At 42.6% G+C, this 20,265-nt stretch overlaps 1 protein-coding gene across 13 annotated transcripts in view; it reads right to left on the bottom strand.

Moving 5' to 3' along the window:
* Positions 1–20,265, bottom strand: part of LOC137238187 (uncharacterized) — a 61,173-nt gene that overhangs the window by 16,133 nt on the left and 24,775 nt on the right. For all 13 annotated transcript variants that reach the window (XM_067762884.1, XM_067762888.1, XM_067762885.1 and 10 more), the window contains one exon: positions 264–540. In XM_067762884.1, coding sequence (XP_067618985.1) covers positions 264–540 — 277 coding nt within the window. The remainder of the gene's footprint in view (positions 1–263; positions 541–20,265) is intronic.

Below are 20,265 nucleotides of genomic sequence, written 5' to 3'. Positions count from 1 at the left end.
AAAGTTGGCTAAAAAGAACTGAAGTGAATCAAATCTCAGTTCATAGGTAAAAAATCATGCATTCAAAAAACATATGTTCAAGCCATATACACGACTCTAATATCTACAAAATTGAAAATCAAATGCATCAGATAACATACAAACAAACAGACATACACACATTTATCAACACGAATTTCTCTATTTTCATGTGAATTAATTCTATTGATTTTCACTTCCACGAAATTCCATTTTGTAATACACAGAACAAAATGCAAACACACCTCTTTTTGTGTTAAACCCAAATATCTTGCTTCCGCATAAATAAAACTGCTATTCGCATACAATTCGTATGAACAGTTATCGTTCTCGATCGGTCGTTCGTAACATTGATTTTCCATGTATTCTTCATCGTAGGGTGCAGCCCGGAAAGCATCGGGTTGTATCATTTTATCTTTATCACTGAGAATACAACGGCCTATTGTGTTATGTTGCGATTGTTGGTGTTGTTGTTGTTGCGGATTAATGTTATGATCTTCTGGTGGCATATGTTGACTTAATCTGATTGGAGATAGCAAAAAAGTAAAAAATAACATGAAATTATTAAATAATTTAAATAAAATAAAATTGGTTAAATTAAATTCTTCTTTCTGATTGACTCTTAACCCATTAGTAGACTCTGTATTAGTGCAGCAAGCAAACATTTATGAGGTTTAAAATGGTTTAAAGCAATCTGAAATTGATTTTAGAGTTAGACCATAGCGGGAAGATTCGGGGCCGCCACCGGCTATCACCGTTGAAGCAAGAAGGAGATATATTTGCCTGATTGTGGGCGCCGATGTAAATGCGGCTCTAATGCCAATGAGCTGATCTTTAATTTTAAATAAGGGCTCCGTATTTGAGCTTAGATGTCCCGGCTTTTGCTACGACTATAACGGAAGCGATATTTTTAGTAGAGAAATGGTAGATTGTATAGCAGGAGGGGTGGTTATTAGCGAGCACTCCTTCACTGCTTACTGATATAAATATTCAGCTCTCCGTAAATGGAGAAGGAAAGCTTAGGTTGAAGTGGCTGCTGCAGAGGCCTACATAGGCCAGTGGCAGGGAGCGGTTGTGATAACACAAAAATACACTATTACCTCACATTTTCGAACCATTTCGAGGACCTTATAAAGGCTAATTCTAGATGTCATACCTCACCATCTGGCTTAGGTTATTCAGGGAGGGAAATTCTAGGCAGCACTGTCTGACCCCAAGCAGTTGCACATTAGATGATCCACCATTTTCTGCTCTTCGTCATCTTTACAACATCAACGATGGGGTACTCCTAGACTTTGTGTGTCCCTACCAATACGGCAGTGCTCGTACCCCTATAAGTGTGGATTTCGTCCGTACTTAGGCTGTGACATGATGGGGTCTGTTAAGATCCGTACTGGCCAGGTTTGCTTAGATGGCCGACACCTTGGGGTTTGTAGCTACCTGGCCTCTTAGTATACCTAAGAGATGTTTACATCTATAGAGAGTGGCTGAACGAAGAGTAGCGCCGAATACCTGAAGCCTATGCGCGAATGCATGCTAGCAAGTTCTGAGAGATGTAGAGAGTGGCTGAACGAAGAGTAGCGCCAAATATCTGAACCCTAGGAGGGAATGCCTGTCAGCGCGTTTCGTTGTTCGCAACTTTAAAGTTCTTTGCAAATTTTCTGACGCTAGCTGGTCATCGTTAATTCAGAAGAACCGTAAGAACTTTTGTAAAGGCAAATACACATAAAGGACGCTGCATTCGCAGACATTGTAAGAACTGCTTAACAATGACCTGACTGTGGCCATCAGATGAGCTTTGTTGGTTGAGAAGTCGAGCGAACTCTTGTTGAATTCATTGAAAAACTGGATTGCAGTGGAATTTTTGAAGCGGAGTAGGGCGCGACCCAAACTAAGCGAAGATCTCACGGAGGTACGTCGCAGAGTGTGGTCCTGTCTTTTTTACTCTTGGACCTCGGCGAATAAGTGAGCGCAGTCATGTGGATTGGCCGTCAACCCTAGCAATACGTATATTGTTCATACATTTCAACTATACTTAAGTATTTTTTTTGGCGTGACATCAGCTAGCACAAACTAAGTGTTGACCATTTGTGTGGGCGTTGGGTGGTAAAAGTTACAATAGCGAGGCGTGAGAAATTCGTGACTTAATGCATATATACAAACAGAATGGCCATTAATAATAATGCACCTCATAAATAAATTTCAGAGTCAATATTAGTGATGTGTGGATACCGATATTTAAAAAAGCGGTTCTATGGAACGGGAATTGATGATTTCTCTACTCGGCTCTTACACCTGTTTACTGAGATCAGTCAGTGGGAGGTTTTCGCTTTTCTCAGATTTGAACTTAGTGTAAGGTGCATTTGGTCAAAGACTGGGGGTAGCACATAGCCAATCCAGAGGCGACTAGATGTTCCTTTTCTATTACAAATGAGTACAAGGAAAATGTATTAATGGCATTTGTATCAGCCACACTCCCACAACGTTAAGGAAGATGGGCAGTAGATATCTCAGTCCCCGGTAGGTAAGCGGGTGGGTGCATCGTCATTACAAAGTCTGAACAGCTGAGCATAAAGTGTTTGAGTAGTTCCAACTTCGTCAACGCCCTAATAGTGCTGGGAGTCTTACAGAGGAACCTGAAACACAGCATTTAAGGCTCGGAAAAAGAAGTCCCGAAGATAACAATCATAGCGTCCATGAAGCGTGACAAGGTAGAGAGGATTTCAGAAGCCTTAAATCAAAAGGGAGAGAAGGACGTGGACGTCATGACAAAGGTGTTGGATGGGGAAAAAGAGCCCAATGCGCTGTGAGTCTTACAGATAAACCTCCAACATGTTATTGTGGCGTCGAGCTAGCTGCTTTAATTATACTGATAGCCTAGCAGCAATTAAAGGAATAATCTCGCATAGCACAACACTAAAATTGAGTGTAAGCAATCCCTGAAAAGAAGGGGGATAGAGAGAAATGCACATTTATATTGGGTCCGGGGCATTTGGGAATAGATACAAATTAAAAAGCGGATGAGCTAGCTAAAAAGTGCGCATCGCTTGAAGCTTGCATCGCAGACGTCCCAATAATATTGGGCGAGATTCAAAGCAGCAAGAGTTGCACACGATCAACCAAGAAATTAACGCGCGGGCTGCTAAGTGTCGCAGATCCTGTGCAGGTCGTGCTACCTTAGATGAACAAAGTTACTCTTATCATTGAAAAGAGAGGACTGTAGGATCATGAGGGGTATTCTGACCAGACAGTGTCTTTTGTTGTCACATGATATTAAATTAGGCCTTGTCAGTGATAGCAGACGTACATACGATGCGGTTAGGAGGAGGAAGCAATCGAGTACGTTTTGTGCTCATGCCCTGCGCTCGCCAGGCTAAGGCTCCAGCTATCAGGAGTGGCATAGCTATCTGCTCTAGAAGCAGCACGTAGTATAGAAAGTTTCTAGTATTTAGCAAGAGAATGGAGTTATTTTATAATATAGGTCCTGGTTTCTTATAGAGGTTTTCAGTTTGGTTCTTGAGGTCGTCACAGACCCACCAGTTTAACTTAAACTAACTTACTGCAAAGCAAGAATAATAAGTAAATTCTTAACGACAGTGATGAGTGAATGAATTAAGACCCCGGTTTCCGTGTTGGTACAACATTGTGTAGTAAAAAGCTTAAAAAAAAAAACAAGTAAGTAAGGCTAAGTTCGGGTGTAACCGAACTTTACATACTCAGCTGCCAAATTACAGTTTGCAAAACTTTTAAATTACCTTCTTTTAAAAGTGGGCGGTGCCACGCCCATTGTTCAAAATTTTACAAGTTTTCTATTCTGCGTCATAAGGTCAACCCACATACCAAGTTTCATCGCTTTATCCGTCTTTGTTGTAGTTGTTGTAGCCATAAGGACACTCCCCAAAGGCCTCGGGGAGTGTTATCCAGTTGATGGTCGTTTGCCGGATGCAGATCCTGTACGTTCCGGTACCAAGCCCGACCATCTCGCGAACGATTTGCTATGACCACATGCAACCTTCTAGTCCATACCGCCCTCCCAACCCCTAGATCTATGATGAGTTCGGGGTCGCCAGAGCCTTGGCTGTTAATGAAATAGGATTCGCCACGGATAGGTGAGGTTGGCAATTGGGTTTGGAGTAGCTATGTATTGCGCTGGCAACCTGAAAGAGCTGCGCTACACAAACCCTTGAATCTGGTATTTTAGTCACCTCTTACGACAGGCATACCTACCGTCTTTGGTAATGAATTATCGCACTTTTTCGGTTTTTCGAAATTTTCGATATCGAAAAAGTGGGCGTGGTTATTGTACGACTTCGTTCATTGTAAATAGCGATCTGAGATGGGTGCCCACGAACTTACATACCAAACTTCATTAAGATACCTTAAAATTTACGCAAGTTATCTTTTTCACGGACAGACGGACGGGCGGAGGGACATGGCTAAATGAATTTCTTTTTTCGCTCAGATCATTTTGATATATATAAGTCTATATCTATCTCGATTAGTTTATGCCCTTACGGGGTACCGTTATGCGAACAAATTTCATATACTTTGTGAGCTTTGCTCAGTTGAGTATAAAAAAAAATTATATAAATGAAAAGCAGCTTATTAAATATGAGTAAATGAACTATTTATAAACAATTCGTACAAAGATTAATATTAAATGAAATCGAATCAAAACATTATAAAAGACGGCGTACAAAAGCGTATAAGCATTATTCACTATAACGAACTCAAATATTATCCGATTATTAATTCTATATAGCGTTCCTTATTAATATTGAATAACACCCTGTAAAAATCGCGAGTACTCCATGCATGCATGTATGGAGTACTCGCTATGGACCAACCGAGTACTCCAAAATTAACCACAATTCATACAAAAAATATGGTCCAATTATCATTGCGATGTCCTAGGACGGGACCATATACTCCAGCTCCGCATTACATCAGAGTAATCCATGGAGTACCCACAGTCCAATAAACATCGTGTAGTGATTACAGTCGTTAAAAACGAGCAATGATCGGCTTAAAATATGTTCGTGTAGAAATATGAGTTGGTCCATTGCTGCATTACAGTGGAGTACAATGGTAAGTACTCCAGTGGACCACATCCCTGCAAAAATCGTTAGACCATGTGGTCCACTGGAGTACTTACCATTCTACTCTACTGTAATGCAGCGATGGACCAACTCATGTTTCTACACGAACATGTTGTAAGCCGATCATTCCTCGTTCTTAACGATTGTAATCACTACACAATTTTTATTGGACTGTGGGTACTCCATGGATTACTCTGATGTAATGCGGAGCTGGAGTATATGGTCCAGTCCTAGGACATCACAATGTTAATTGGACCATATTTTTTGTATGAATTGTGGTTAATTTTGGAGCACTCGCTTGGTCCATAGCGAGTACTCCATACATGCATGCATGGATTACTCACGATTTTTGCAGGGATGATCCAACGATTTTTGCAGGGCAGTTAAAATAAATCTGATATCAATGAGCTCATGTCGTGCAACAATGCTTTACATCATCTAATATATAATATCTAATATATATTATAAATGGGAAAGTTTGGATGTTAAGATGTTTGGATGTTTAGATGTTTGGATGTTTAGATGTTTGGATGTTTGGATGTTTGGATGTTTGGATGTTTGGATGTTTGGATGTTTGTCCAGACGTTTGTCTTTGTGACTCAATAACGCAAGAACGGCTGGACCGATTTGGATGAAATTTTGCACACATATAGCCAATAGTCTAGAAGGATCTACTAGCTATATATTTTTCAAAAGGGGCGTGGTCCCCGCCCCCTAGGAACAGTTGTAATGTAATTATTATATTTTTTCGTCTTTGCGACGGAATCACGCCAGAATGGCTACACGGATTTTGATGAAATTTGGGACACAGACAGTAGTCTACTAGCGAAATTTTTTTCGAACATGGAAAGAGGGGTGGGGGTCCCACGACCCTTCGAGAAATTATTTTTCATAATTTTTACACATTATAACTTTACGTATACTGGCCTTCACCAATATCACGGACTCAAGGGTTCAAATAAGTCGAGGGCTTACAAAGTAAGCAGTGACACCCTCCGCCCGCCCCCTTTATCTCCCCCTCTGGTGTAAAATCCATAAATTGTTATAACTCAATCTAAATTTTCTCCTAAATCAATAGTTTTTGGTATCTGGTACATACAGAACGAGATCTAGACAATTTTGGAGGAACGATCAGTGGTCCTCTCCTCCTCCCGCCATCCGCCCTCCATCAATTGTTTTTATTAGCACGCTTTTATTAGCTTTACCTGTATGTTTCTATCTAACTTTTTATTCGCTCCAATGCGCCTGCTGCCTTATTAACATGGTTTTATAATTAGCTTCACATTATTTGTAATCCCGTAAGGGTCATATCGAGACCCTTCCGGGATCATTTCTGGATGGTTTTCGGGATCGGTCCGGGATTACGCCGGGGTAATTTCGGGACTTTTTCGGGACTATTTCGGGACTATTTCGGGATCATTTTGGGACCCTTCCGGGATCATTTCTGTATAGTTTACGGGATCCGTCCGGGATCCCGTCGGGGTTATTTTGGAACATTTTCGGGACTATTCCGGAATCATTTCGGGACTATTTCGCGATCATTTGGGGACCCTTCCGGCATCATTTCTGGATGGTTTTCGGGATCCGTGCGGGATCTCGTCGGGGTCATATGGGGACTTTTTCGGGATCATTTGGGGGCTCTTCCGGCATCATTTCTGGATGGTTTTCGGGATCCGTCCGGGATCTCGTCGGGGTCATTTGGGGACTTTTTCGGGATCATTTTGGGGCTCATCCGGCATCATTTCTGGATGGTTTTCGGGATCCGTCCGGGATCCCGTCGGGGTCATTTCGGTACTTTTTCGCGACTAATACGGGATCATTTGGGAACCCTTTCGGCATCATTTCTGGATGGTTTTCGGGATCCGTCCGGGATCCCATTAGGGTAGTTTCGGGACTATTAGGGGATCATTTGGGAACCTTTCCGGCTTCATTTCTGGATAATTTTCGGGATCCGTCCGGGATGCCGACGAGGTCATTTCGGGACTATTTCGGGATCATTTGGGATACCTACCGGCATCATTTCTGGATGGTTTTTGGGATTCGTCCGGGATCCCGTCGTGGTCCTTTCGGGACTTTTTTTCGACTAATACGGGATCATTTGCGGACCCTTTCGGCATCATTTCTGGATAGTTGTCGGGATCCCGTCACGGTCATTTCGGGACTATTAGGGGATCATTTGAGGACCTTTCCGGCATCATTTCTGTATTGTTTTCGGAATCCTTTCGGGATCCCGTCAGGGTCATTTTGGGACTTTTTTGGGGCTAATACGGGATCATTTGGGGATCCTCTAGGGGTCGTTTCGTGACTTTTTCTGTTTTATTTCGGGATCATTTGGGGACCCTTCCGGCATAATTTCTTGATGGTTTGCCGGATCCATCAGGGTCATTTCGGGACCATTTTGGGATCATTTGAGGACCCTTCCGAGATCATTTCTGGATCCGTCCGGGATGCCGTAGGAGCCATTTCGGGATTTTTTGTTACTTTTCCGGGATAGTTTTTGGACCCTTCCGGGATCATTTCTGGATCTGTGCGGGATCCCATCTGGGTAATTTCCGGACTATTTCGGGACCATTTTGGGATCCTTCCGGAATCATTACTGTATGGTTTTCGCGATCCGTCGTTGATTCCCTCGGAGCCATTTCGGAACCTTTTCTGGAGTATGTCGGGGTCATTTGGGGACTTTTTCGGGATCATTTGGGGCTCTTCCAGCATCATTTCTGGATGGTTTTCGGGATCCGTGCGGGATCTCGTCGGGGTCATTTGGGGACTTTTTCGGGATCATTTGGGGGCTCTTCCGGCATCATTTCTGGATGGTTTTCGGGATCCGTCCGGGATATCGTCGGGGTCATTTGGGGATTTTCCGGGATCATTTGGGGGCTCTTCCGGCATCATTTCTGGATGGTTTTCGGGATCCGTCCGGGATCCCATCAGGGTAATTTCGGGACTATTAGGGGATCATTTGTGGACCTTTCCGGCATCATTTCTGGATAATTTTCGGTATCAGTCCGGGATGCCGACGAGGTCATTTCGGCATTATTTCGGGATCATTTGGGATACCTACCGGCATCATTTCTGGATGGTTTTTGGGATTCGTCCGGGATCCCGTCGGGGTCATTTCGGGACTTTTTCTCGACTAATACGGGATCATTTGCGGACCCTTTCGGCATAATTTCTGGATAGTTGTCGGGATCCGTTCGGGATCCCGTCACGGTCATTTCGGAACTATTAGGGGATCATTTGAGGACCTTTCCGGCATCATTTCTGGATAGTTTTTGGAATCCTTTCGGGATCCCGTCAGGGTCATTTCGGGGCTTTTTCGGGATCATTTAAGGATGGCTTTCAGGATTCGTCCGGGAACCCGTCAGGGTAATTTCTGGACTTTTCCGAGACTATTTCGGGATCATTTTGGGACCTTCCCAAGATCATTTCTGGATGGATTTCGGGATTTGTCCGGGATGCCCTCAGGGTCATTTTGGGACTATTAGGTGAGCATTTGAGGACCGTTCCGGCATCACTTCTGGATGGTTTTCGGTATCCGTTCAGATTCCCGTCGGAATAATTGCGGTACTTTTTCGGGATCATTGGGGTCCCTTCCAAAATCATTTCTGGATGGTTTTTGGGATTCGTCCGGCATCCCGTCGGGGTCATTTCGGGACTTTTTCTCGACTAATACGGGATCATTTGCGGGCCCTTTCGGTATCATTTCTGGATAGTTGTCGGGATCCGTTCGGGATCCCGTCAGGGTCTTTTCGGAACTATTGGGAGATCATTTGAGGACCTTTCCGGCATCATTTCTGGTTAGTTTTCGGGATCCTTTCCGGGTCCCATCAGGGTCATTTCGGGACTTTTTTGGCATCATTTAAGATTGGTTTTCAGGATTCGTCCGGTATCCGTCAGGGTAATTTCTGGACTTTTCCCAGACTATTTCGGGATAATTTTGGGACCCTCCCAAGATCATTTCTGGATGGATTTCGGGATCTGTCCGGGATGCCGTCAGGGTCATTTTGGGACTATTAGGTGATCATTTGAGGACCTTTTCGGCATCACTTCTGGATGGTTTTCGGTATCCGCTCAGGATCCCGTCGGAATTATTGCGGGACTTTTTCGGGATCATTTGGTGTCTCTTCCGGCAACATTTCTGGCTGGTTTTTGGGATTCGTCCGGCATCCCGTCGGGTTCATTTCGGGCCTTTTTCTCGACTAATACGGGATCATTTGCGGGCCCTTTCGGCATCATTTCTAGATAGTTGTCGGGATCCGTTCGGGATTCCGTCAGGGTCTTTTCGGAACTATTAGGTGATCATTTGAGGACATTTCCGGCATCATTTCTGGATAGTTTTCGGAATCCTTTCGGGGTCCAGTCAGGGTCATTTCGGGACTTTTTCGGGATCATTTAGAGATGGCTTTCAGGATTCGTCCGGGAACCCGTCAGGGTAATTTCTGAACTTTTCCGAGACTATTTCGAGATAATTTTGGGACCTTCCCAAGATCATTTCTGGATGGATTTTGGGATCAGTCCGGGATGCCGTCAGGGTCATTTTGGTATTAGGTGATCATTTGAGGAACTTTCCGGCATCACTTCTGGATGGTTATCGGTATCCGATCAGGATCCCCTCGGAATCATTGCGGGACTTTTTCGGGATCATTTGGGGTTCCTCCCAAGATCATTTCTGAATGGATTTCGGGATCTGTCCGGGATCCCGTCAGGGTCATTTAGGGGTACGTTCGAGATCCCGTCAGGGTCATTTCGGGACTTCTTCGGGAATATATCGGGATCATTTCTGGATGGTTTATGGGATCCGTCCATGACCCCTTAAGGGTCATTTCGGGACTATTAGGTGATCATTTGAGGACCTTTCCGGCGTCACTTCTGGATGATTTTCGGTATCCGTTCGGGATCCCGTCGGAATCAATGCGGGACTTTTACGGAATCATTTGGGATTCCTTCCGGCATCATTTCTGGATGGTTTTCGGGATTTGTCCGGGATCCCCTCGGGGTTATTTCGGGACCTTTTCGGGGCTAATACGGGATCATTTGGGGATCCTCTAGGGGTCGTTTCGTGACTTTTTCTGTATTATTTCGGGATCATTTTGGGACCCTTTCGGCATAATTTCTTGATGGTTTGCCGGATCCATCAGGGTCATTTCGGGACCATTTTGGGATCATTTGGGGACCCTTCCGAGATCATTTCTGGATCCGTCCGGGATGCCGTAGGAGCCATTTCGGGATTTTTTGTTACTTTTCCGGGATAGTTTTTGCACCCTTCCGGGATCATTTCTGGATCTGTGCGGGATCCCATCTGGGTCAATCCCGGACTATTTCGGGATCATTTTGGAATCCTTCCGGAATCATTTCTGTATGGTTTTCGCGATCCATCGTGGATCCCCTCGGAGCCATTTCGAAACTTTTTCTGGAGTTAGTCGGGATAATTTAGGGACCCTTCCTGGATACTTTCTGGATGGTTTCTGAGATCCGTCCGGGAGCCCGTCAGGGTAATTTCGGAACTTTTTCGGGACTATTTCGGGATCAATTTGGTACCCTTCAGGCATCATTTCTGTGTGGTTATCTGGATAAGTCTAGAATCGCGTCGTTGTCATTTCGGGTTTTTTTGGGACTACTTCGGGAACTTTTGGAAACACTTCCGGGGCGTTTCTGGATGGTTTTCGGGATCCGTCCGCGATAGCGTCGGGGTCATTTCGTGGCTTTTTCTGGATAATTTCGTTATCATTTTGGGATCCTATCAGGTTATCAGCTCATAAAGTTCTTTTTTTTACTCAATTACAAAAATAAAATGCATTAGACAGAAAAAAACATTTAAACAGATAACTTTATAAGCAGGCTAACGTGAATAGCCCACATATTTCATTTTCTCCTTGCGGACGGGGCCGCGGGTAAAGGCTAGTCTAATATATATTATAAATGGGAAAGTTTGGATGTTAAGATGTTTGGATGTTTGGATGTTTGGATGTTTGGATGTTTGTCCAGACGTTTGTCTTTGTGACTCAATAACGCAAGAACGGCTGGACCGATTTGGATGAAATTTTGCACACATATAGCCAATAGTCTAGAAGGATCTACTAGCTATATATTTTTCAAAAGGGGCGTGGTCCCCGCCCCCTAGGAACAGTTATAATTTAATTATTATATTTTTTCGTCTTTGCGACTGAATCACGCCAGAATGGCTACACGGATTTTGATGAAATTTGGGACACAGACAGTAGTCTACTAGCGAAATTTTTTTCGAGCATTCAAAGAGGGGTGGGGGTCCCACGACCCCTTCGAGAAATTATTTTTCATAATTTTTACACATTATAACTTTACGTATACTGGCCTTCACCAATATCACAGACTCAAGGGGTCAAATAAGTCGAGGGCTTACAAAGTAAGCAGTGACACCCTCCGCCCGCCCCCTTTATCTCCCCCTCTGGTGTAAAATCCATAAATTGTTATAACTCAACCTAAATTTTCTCCTAAATCAATAGTTTTTGGTATCTGGTACATACAGAACGAGATCTAGACAATTTTGGAGGAACGATCAGTGGTCCTCTCCTCTACTCCCGCCATCCGCCCTCCATCAATTGTTTTTATTAGCACGCTTTTATTAGCTTTACCTGTATGTTTCTATCTAACTTTTTATTCGCTCCAATGCGCCTGCTGCCTTATTAAAATGGTTTTATAATTAGCTTCACCTTATTTGTAATCCCGTAAGGGTCATATCGAGACCCTTCCGGGATCATTTCTGGATGGTTTTCGGGATCGGTCCGGGATTACGCCGGGGTAATTTCGGGACTATTTCGGGATCATTTTTGGACCCTTCCGGGATCATTTCTGTATAGTTTTCGGGATCCCGTCGGGGTTATTTTGGGACATTTTCGGGACTATTCCGGAATCATTTCGGGACTATTTCGCGATCATTTGGGGACCCTTCCGGCATCATTTCTGGATGGTTTTCGGGATCCGTCCGGGATCCCGTCGGGGTACTTTCGGGATCATTTCCGTACCTTCGAGAGATAAATTCTTGATGGTTTCCGGGATCATTACGGGACTTTTTCGGGGTTATTTTGGGTCCCTTTAGGCATCATTTCTGGATGGTCCTTGGGATTCGTCCGGCATCCCGTCGGGGTCATTTCGGGACTTTTTCGCGACTAATACGGGATCATTCGGCATCATTTCTGCTTGGTTTTCGGGATCCGTCCGGGATCTCGTCGGGGTCATTTGGGGACTTTTTCGGGATCATTTGGGGGCTCTTCCGGTATCATTTCTGGATGGTTTGCGGAATCCGTCCGGGATCTCGTCGGGGTCATTTGGGGACTTTTTCAGGATCATTTGGGGGCTCTTCCGGCATCATTTCTGGATGGTTTTCGGGATCCGTCCGGGATCTCGTCGGGGTCATTTGGGGACTTTTTCGGGGTCATTTTGGGGCTCTTCCGGCATCATTTCTGGATGGTTTTCGGGATCCGTCCGGGATCCCGTCGGGGTCATTTCGGGACTTTTTCGGGATCATTTTGGGGCTCTTCCGGCATCATTTCTGGATAGTTTTCGCGATCCGTCCAGGATCCCGTCGGGGTAATTTCGGGACTTTTTCGCGACTAATACGGGATCATTTTGGAACCTTTTCGGCATCATTTCTGGATGGTTTTCGGGATCCGTCCGGGATCCCATCAGGGTAATTTCGGGACTATTAGGGGATCATTTGGTAACCTTTCCGGCATCATTTCTGGATAATTTTCGGGATCCGTCCGGGATGCCGACGAGGTGATTTCGGGACTATTTCGGGATCATATGGGATACCTACCGGCATCATTCCTGGATGGTTTTTGGGATTCGTCCGGGATCCCGCCGTGGTCATTTCGGGACTTTTTCTCGACTAATACGGGATCATTTGCGGACCCTTTCGGCATCATTTCTGGATAGTTGTCGGGAGCCCGTCACGGTAATTTCGGGACTATTAGGGGATCATTTGAGGACCTTTCCGGCATCATTTCTGGATTGTTTTCGGAATCCTTTCGGGATCCCGTCAGGGTCATTTTGGGACTATTTCGGGGCTAATACGGGATCATTTGGGGATCACCTAGCGGTCGTTTCGTGACTTTTTCTGTTTTATTTCGGGATCATTTGGGGACCCTTTTTTTTTTTTTTTTTTTTTTTTTTTTTTTTTTTTTTTAATGGACGTTGTGGCAGCGCGCTGCCCTCAAGTGGCCCAATGAAACCAGGCTAATCCTGTTCACGCGATCGATTTATATATATATATAATAACTTTTTTTTTTTTTTTTTTTTTTTATTTTGCCGAGTCTTTGATGGGCAGCGGTTTGTCAAGCGTCACGATCTGAGACTGCTCAGCTACAGAAGAAATTTCATCAGCCAAGCGTAATACTTAAAGAGAACAGAAGCAAACGTATTATACATTAATTTAGAGAGGTGAGAACAATCTTTTTTATAGAAAAAAGGGAGTCCGAGCTATCAAATGTGTTTGAGTGAGAGTTATAATCTTGGCATAAACGCCGAAAAGGTTCATTTTGTTCGAAATTCGTTCTACATTGTTTCAGCAGAAGAGGTTTGAAGTGTCTCGATGTCCGAGAGGGAACGCAAAAGTTCACTTCATTCAGAAGGAATGGGCTCGAAATTGATCCATTTAAAAGTTTTGTCATAAATATCACACCAAACATTTCCCTTCGACTAGCAAGAGTTGGAAGATTGATAAGCTTTAATCGATTAGTATAAGGTGGAAGATTAGTTAAAGAGTCCCATTGGAAATTTCTTAAGGCAAATAGTAAAAATTGTTTTTGTATTGATTCGAGACTGTCTGCATGGACTTGATAACGCGGATTCCAAATTATCGAGCCGTATTCTAATATTGGCCTAACTAATGTTGTAAAAAGTGCTTTAGTTATGTAAGGGTCGTTAAATTCTTTTGACTGGCATAATTTCTTGATGGTTTTCCGGATCCATCAGGGTCATTTCGGGACCATTTTGGGATCATTTGGGGATCCTTCCGGGATCATTTCTGGATCTGTGCAGGATCCCATCTGGGTAATTTCCCGACTATTTCGGGATCATTTTGGGATCCTTCCGGAATCATTTCTGTATGGTTTTCGCGATCCGTCGTTGATTCCCTCGGAGCCATTTCGAAACTTTTTCTGGAGTATGTCGGGGTCATTTGGGGACTTTTTCGGGATCATTTGGGGGCTCTTCCGGCATCATTTCTGTATGGTTTTCGGGATCCGTCCGGGATCCCGTCGGGGTAATTTCGGGACTTTTTCTCGACTAATGCGGGATCATTTGGGGACCCTTTCGACATCATTTCTGGATAGTTTTCGGGATCCGTCCGGGATCCGGACGGGGTCATTTCGGGACTATTTCGGGATCATTTGGGATACCTACCGGCATCATTTCTGGATGGTTTTCGGTATCCGTCCGGGATCTCGTCGGGGTCATTTGGGGACCTTTTCGGGATCATTTGGGGCTCTTCCGGCATAATTTCTGGATGGTTTTCGGGATCCGTCCGGGATGCCGTCGGGGTCATTTCGGGACTTTTTCGCGACTAATACGGGATCATTTGGGAACCCCTTCGGCATCATTTCTGGATGGTTTTCGGGATCCGTCCGGGATCCCATCAGGGTAATTTCGGATATATTAGGGCTCATTTGTGGACCTTTCCGGCATCATTTCTGGATGGTTTTTGGGATTCGTCCGGGATCCCGTCGGGGTTATTTCGGGACTTTTTCTCGACTAATACGGGATCATTTGCGGACCCTTTCGGCATCATTTCTGGATAGTTGCCGGGATCCGTTCGGGATCCCGTCACGGTCATTTAGGGACTATTAGGGGGTCATCTGAAAACCTTTCCGGCATCATTTCTGGATAGTTTTCGGAATCCTTTCGGGACCCGTCAGGGTCATTTAGGGGTTTTTTCGGGACCATTTAAGGATGTCTTTCAGGATTCGTCCGGGAACCCGTCAGGGTAATTTCTGGACTTTTCCGAGACTATTTCGGGATCATTTTGGGACCTTCCCAAGATCATTTCTGGATGGATTTCGGGATTTGTCCGGGATGCCGTCAGGGTAATTTTGGGGCTATTAGGTTTGCATTTCATATTTCATATTTCATATTTCTTTATTCAGTCTATGATTACAAAAATCTTACAGACTATATTAAACATTATTAAACATAAGGTTTATTTACAGTAAACTTAATTTAAAATGGAAAATAACATATTTTTAAAACTTCGACGAGATATCGCAAAATCAATACAATAATTATTATTGATTGAGTTAATAGCAATTAGAGCGCGAGTGATCGGGCCATTAAGTGCGTAATTAGATCTAAACTGGTCAATTAAAAACATATTATATTGGCGCAAAGTCCATGATGGAACATAAAAGTTCAAAGACTCTAACAGTATCGGGCAATCAATATTGCCATTGGAAATATCATAAATAAACATTATAGATGTAATTAATCTTCTACTTTCTAATGTGTGAAGATTAATTAGCTTACACCTAGAGATATATGGAGGAAGAGGCAGATCGAAGTTTATATCGTATAAACAGTACTTCATGAATATTTTTTGCACACGTTCGACTCTCTTATTGTGTACCTCATAATAAGGACTCCATATTATGGAACCATACTCAAGCCTTGACCGCACAAAGGCATTATATAATAGTTTTTTAGTATATGGGTCCTTAAACTCGGATCCATTTCTTTTAATAAAGGCCAGTAAGGAATATGCTTTGGGGATAATAAAATTTAAGTGCTCGGTGAATGTAAAAGACGAATCAAATACAACACCTAAATCCCGAATTTTATTCACCCTAAGTAACGGCTTATTAGAGACATAGTAAGACGAAATCAATTTATTACATAATTTGGAATAAGTTATGTAATAACATTTGTTGGCATTCAGCGCAAGCTTATTTTTACAGCACCACTCATTAAAATTATTTAACTCAGATTGTAGTATGAGAGTATCAGACTCGTTCTTGATTCTGAAAAAAATTTTCAAATCATCAGCGTAAAGGAGATAATTGCATTGCTTGAAACAAGCACTTACATCATTGATAAAGAGAATAAAGAAAAGTGGGCCAAGGATACTACCTTGGGGCACACCTGAGGTTGCTACATAAGGCGATGACTTTACGTTGTCAATAACAACAAAATTTATCCTATTGGATAAGTATGAATAAATCCACTGTAAAAATGTTGAGTGGAAACCCATTTTTCGCAATTTAGCCAAGAGAGCTTTGTGCGAAACTCTGTCAAAAGCTTTGGATATGTCCGTATATATGCAGTCAACTTGACAACCATGAGTAAAAGACGAGATGCAGTAATTCGAAAAAACGACCAGATTAGTTACTGTTGAACGCCCCGGAACAAAGCCATGCTGACATGGGCAAATATAACGCTTAACTGCGGACGATAATTTAAACATCACCGTTTTCTCAAAAAGTTTTGAAATCACGGGGATCTTCGATATTGGCCGATAGTTTGTAACGTCAATTTTACTACCACTTTTATGAATAGGTTGAATAAAAGTAGTTTTCCATTCATCCAAAAAGATACCAGACTTTAATGATAAATTAAATATATGCAACAAGGGCTCTGCAACGGAAGCTACACATTGTTTCAGGAAAAAAGATGAAAATTCTTGATAATCACATTGCTTGGAGCTCTTGATCGTCTGAATACTTAAGATAATATCATCAATATCTAGAACTAATGAGGAGAAGTCGAAACAAGACGTTATCTCATTCAACATATCCCCGTCGTCATTCCATAGATCATCAGTAGCAAAGTTTTCTTTAAAAAATTCTGCAAACAAATTGGCTGAATCACTAGACGATGATGAATTCTTGCCCTTGTAAGACACAGACAACGGTATTGTTGAAACCGATTGTTTGGAGCGAATGAAATTCCAAAACGATTTAGGATTCGATTTGATATTATTTTCGAAATTGAGAATATATCTATTGTACAGAAACTTATCAAGACAATTAAACTCCTTCGCGTAATTCAGATATTGTTGCTTGAGTTCGGGACTTCCTGATTTTTTAAAAAGTTTATGATATTTATTACGCAAATTTTTTAGAGTCTTTAAGCTTTTGGTATACCACGGCAACTTGTAAACCCTTGCCGGGAAACGAGGAATATTAATATTCATTATTTCCGAGATATTACTTTTGAATAAGTCAAAGCAGTCTGAAAGATTGCGATTATTAAAAAGAGACTGCCAGTCAATATTTGAGATCAAATTATTGATCAAGGCAAAATCACATCGGCTATAGTTGAAACCAACTTCATTATTGAGTTTAATATTTCCAAATTCATAAAACTTAATCTCCAATATCAATGGTACGTGATGTTTATCAGTATTAGATAACGGGCAGAGAGAACGAATTAAATTATAATTAAGATCATTACTAACAAATATAAGATCGAGGATTTTACCTAGCGTATTTTCAAAATCATTGATTTGAACTAACTGTAAACTATAAAAATTATCAACTAAGTACATTTCACTAGCTTGATTGACGTTAGTAGGTATGAGAGTTTTCTCACCTGGAAGATAATTCCATACGATTTTATTTAAGTTAAAATCCCCTAAAATACAAAATTTAGAATTCAAGTTAGTGCTCGAAACATGCATAATATTATAAACGTGATTTTCATAAACACTATCTACACTATTTGGTGGTATATAAGAAACACTGACAAATAGACATTCTGTTTTGCCTTTTATACTGATTATAAGCTGATCAATAGAAGTATCAGCGATATTAAGAGGAACCTCCGAGGTTTGTAGGCTTTTTCTTACAGCAATTAGCACTCCTCCACCTCGATAAAGTCCTGTACTTACACTATCACGATCTTTGCGATATATATTATACAAATTTTTATCAAAAAACTCATTACTAAAAAAGTCCGCAGTAAGCCACGTCTCAACAAGAACTATCAAATCGTATTCTTCACTAGAGGTAGCAGCAAATACAGCAGAGGCCTTAGTTCTCATGCCTGATATGTTTTGAAAATATATTGATATTGAGTTCTTTAAAGAACGGACATCATCAATTAGACAGGAATTGTAGCAGTCATTACTGGTGACGGAGCGAGGACTTATGAGTTGTCCTTTTGCACCATAGTCCTTTGAAAAAAACGAAACGGTCTTACTTTTACATCCGATGGCCAAATTGACGAATCGAGCAACTTATTATAATTAGATGCTGAGATCCCAAGCTTAAAATTAACACTCCGTAAGGACTTTTCATCTATATCCCTTTTCGTAAGTTTTTGGCACCGCATTAATAAAGGCGAAATATTTGCAGTTCTTGATACATAGTCAACTATAGTTTCAGCATTCACAGATGGCTTAAAAGATGACAGATGAAGCCATTTGAATCGTACACTAACTTCTAAACTAGCATTAGAGTTACTACCAACAACTATTGGACGCGCCTTTTGGTTATTCATTCCATCACTTTGGGAACTATTTTTCAATTGCTCATTGGGATGTCCGGTATTAGAAGAATAAGAACGAAATGAAGCGACAGACTCTGCAGTATCAGAAACAGCGCCAGCTACAGCAGAATAACTACCAGCATTCACACTCCCAATATCAGCGACGCCAGCAGCAGCTGCAGCAGCATCTTCACCACCAACAAGACTCGTGCTCGCATGATCAAAATCACTAGCACTCAGTTGTTGAAGAGAATGAGATTGCACTTGACACTGCATTTTTTCTATTGCTTTTTGTGGTTGTTTCACGTTCGGTTCGACGCCCTTTGTTTTTGACCGCGTTACAATAACATTGTCTTTAGCAGCAGAGTTATTTTTGTTTCTCTGTTTATTATTGGCATTATTATTTAACGACTTGAAAAAGCTACTGAGAGCTTTGAGACTTTTTTGAGTCTCTGCAATTTTGGTCCGCATAACGGAGGGCAAACCAACAACACAATTGTCACATCTGTAGAACAGATTATTATTGTTCTTTAATATATTAATAATATTAGCACTAAGTTTTGTGCATTTTATGTGCGTTTTTATTTCACATAGGCCACACATTAAATGGTCATCACCACCACACAAACTTGTACACTTAAGACAGCTATTCATCATTTAAAAATATGATACAAGCACAGCGAATAAAAACACGTCTGCTCACTGATGTTCCAAGATGTTGAGGACCTTTCCGGCATCACTTCTGGATGATTTTCGGTATCCGTTCAGGATCCCGTCGGAATAATTGCGGGACTTTTTCGTGATCATTGGGGTCCCTTCCGACATCATTTCTGGATGGTTTTTGGGATTCGTCCGGCATCCCGTCGGGGTCATTTCGGGACTTTTTCTCGACTAATACGGGATCATTTGCGGGCCCTTTCGGTATAATTTCTGGATAGTTGTCGGGATCTGTTCGGGATCCCGTCAGGGTCTTTTCGGAACTATTGGGAGATCATTTGAGGACCTTTCCGGCATCATTTCTGGTTAGTTTTCGGGATCCTTTCCGTGTCCCATCAGGGTCATTTCGGGACTTTTTCGGCATCATTTAAGATTGGTTTTCAGGATTCGTCCGGGATGCCGTCAGGGTCATTTTGGGACTATTAGGTGATCATTTGAGGACCTTTCCGGCATCACTTCTGGATGGTTTTCGGTATCCGTTCGGGATCCCGTCGGAGTAATTGCGGGACTTTTTCGGGATCATTTGGTGTTCCTTCCGGGTCATTTCTGGATGGTTTTTGGGATTCGTTCGGCATCCCGTCGGGGTCATTTCGGGACTTTTTCTCGACTAATACGGGATCATTTGCGGGCCCTTTCGACATCATTTCTAGATAGTTGTCGGGGTCCGTTCGGGATCCCGTCAGGGTCTTTTCGGAACTATTAGGAGATCATTTGAGGACCTTTCCGGCATCATTTCTGGAAAGTTTTCGGGATCCTTTCGGGGTCCAGTCAGGGTCATTTCGGGACTTTTTCGGGATAATTTAGAGACGGCTTTCAGGATCCGGTCGGGGTCATTTAGGGGTGCGTTCGAGATCCCGTCAGGGTCATTTCGGGACTTCTTCGGGACTATATCGGGATCATTTCTGGATGGTTTATGGGATCCGTCCATGACCCCTTAAGGGTAATCTCGGGACTATTAGGTGATCATTTGAGGACC

This window comes from Eurosta solidaginis, chromosome 1 (assembly GCF_040869045.1).
Source record: "Eurosta solidaginis isolate ZX-2024a chromosome 1, ASM4086904v1, whole genome shotgun sequence".
In the NCBI taxonomy this organism is placed as follows: Eukaryota; Metazoa; Arthropoda; class Insecta; order Diptera; family Tephritidae; genus Eurosta; species Eurosta solidaginis.
This window is presented reverse-complemented; position numbering and strand designations above follow the sequence as displayed.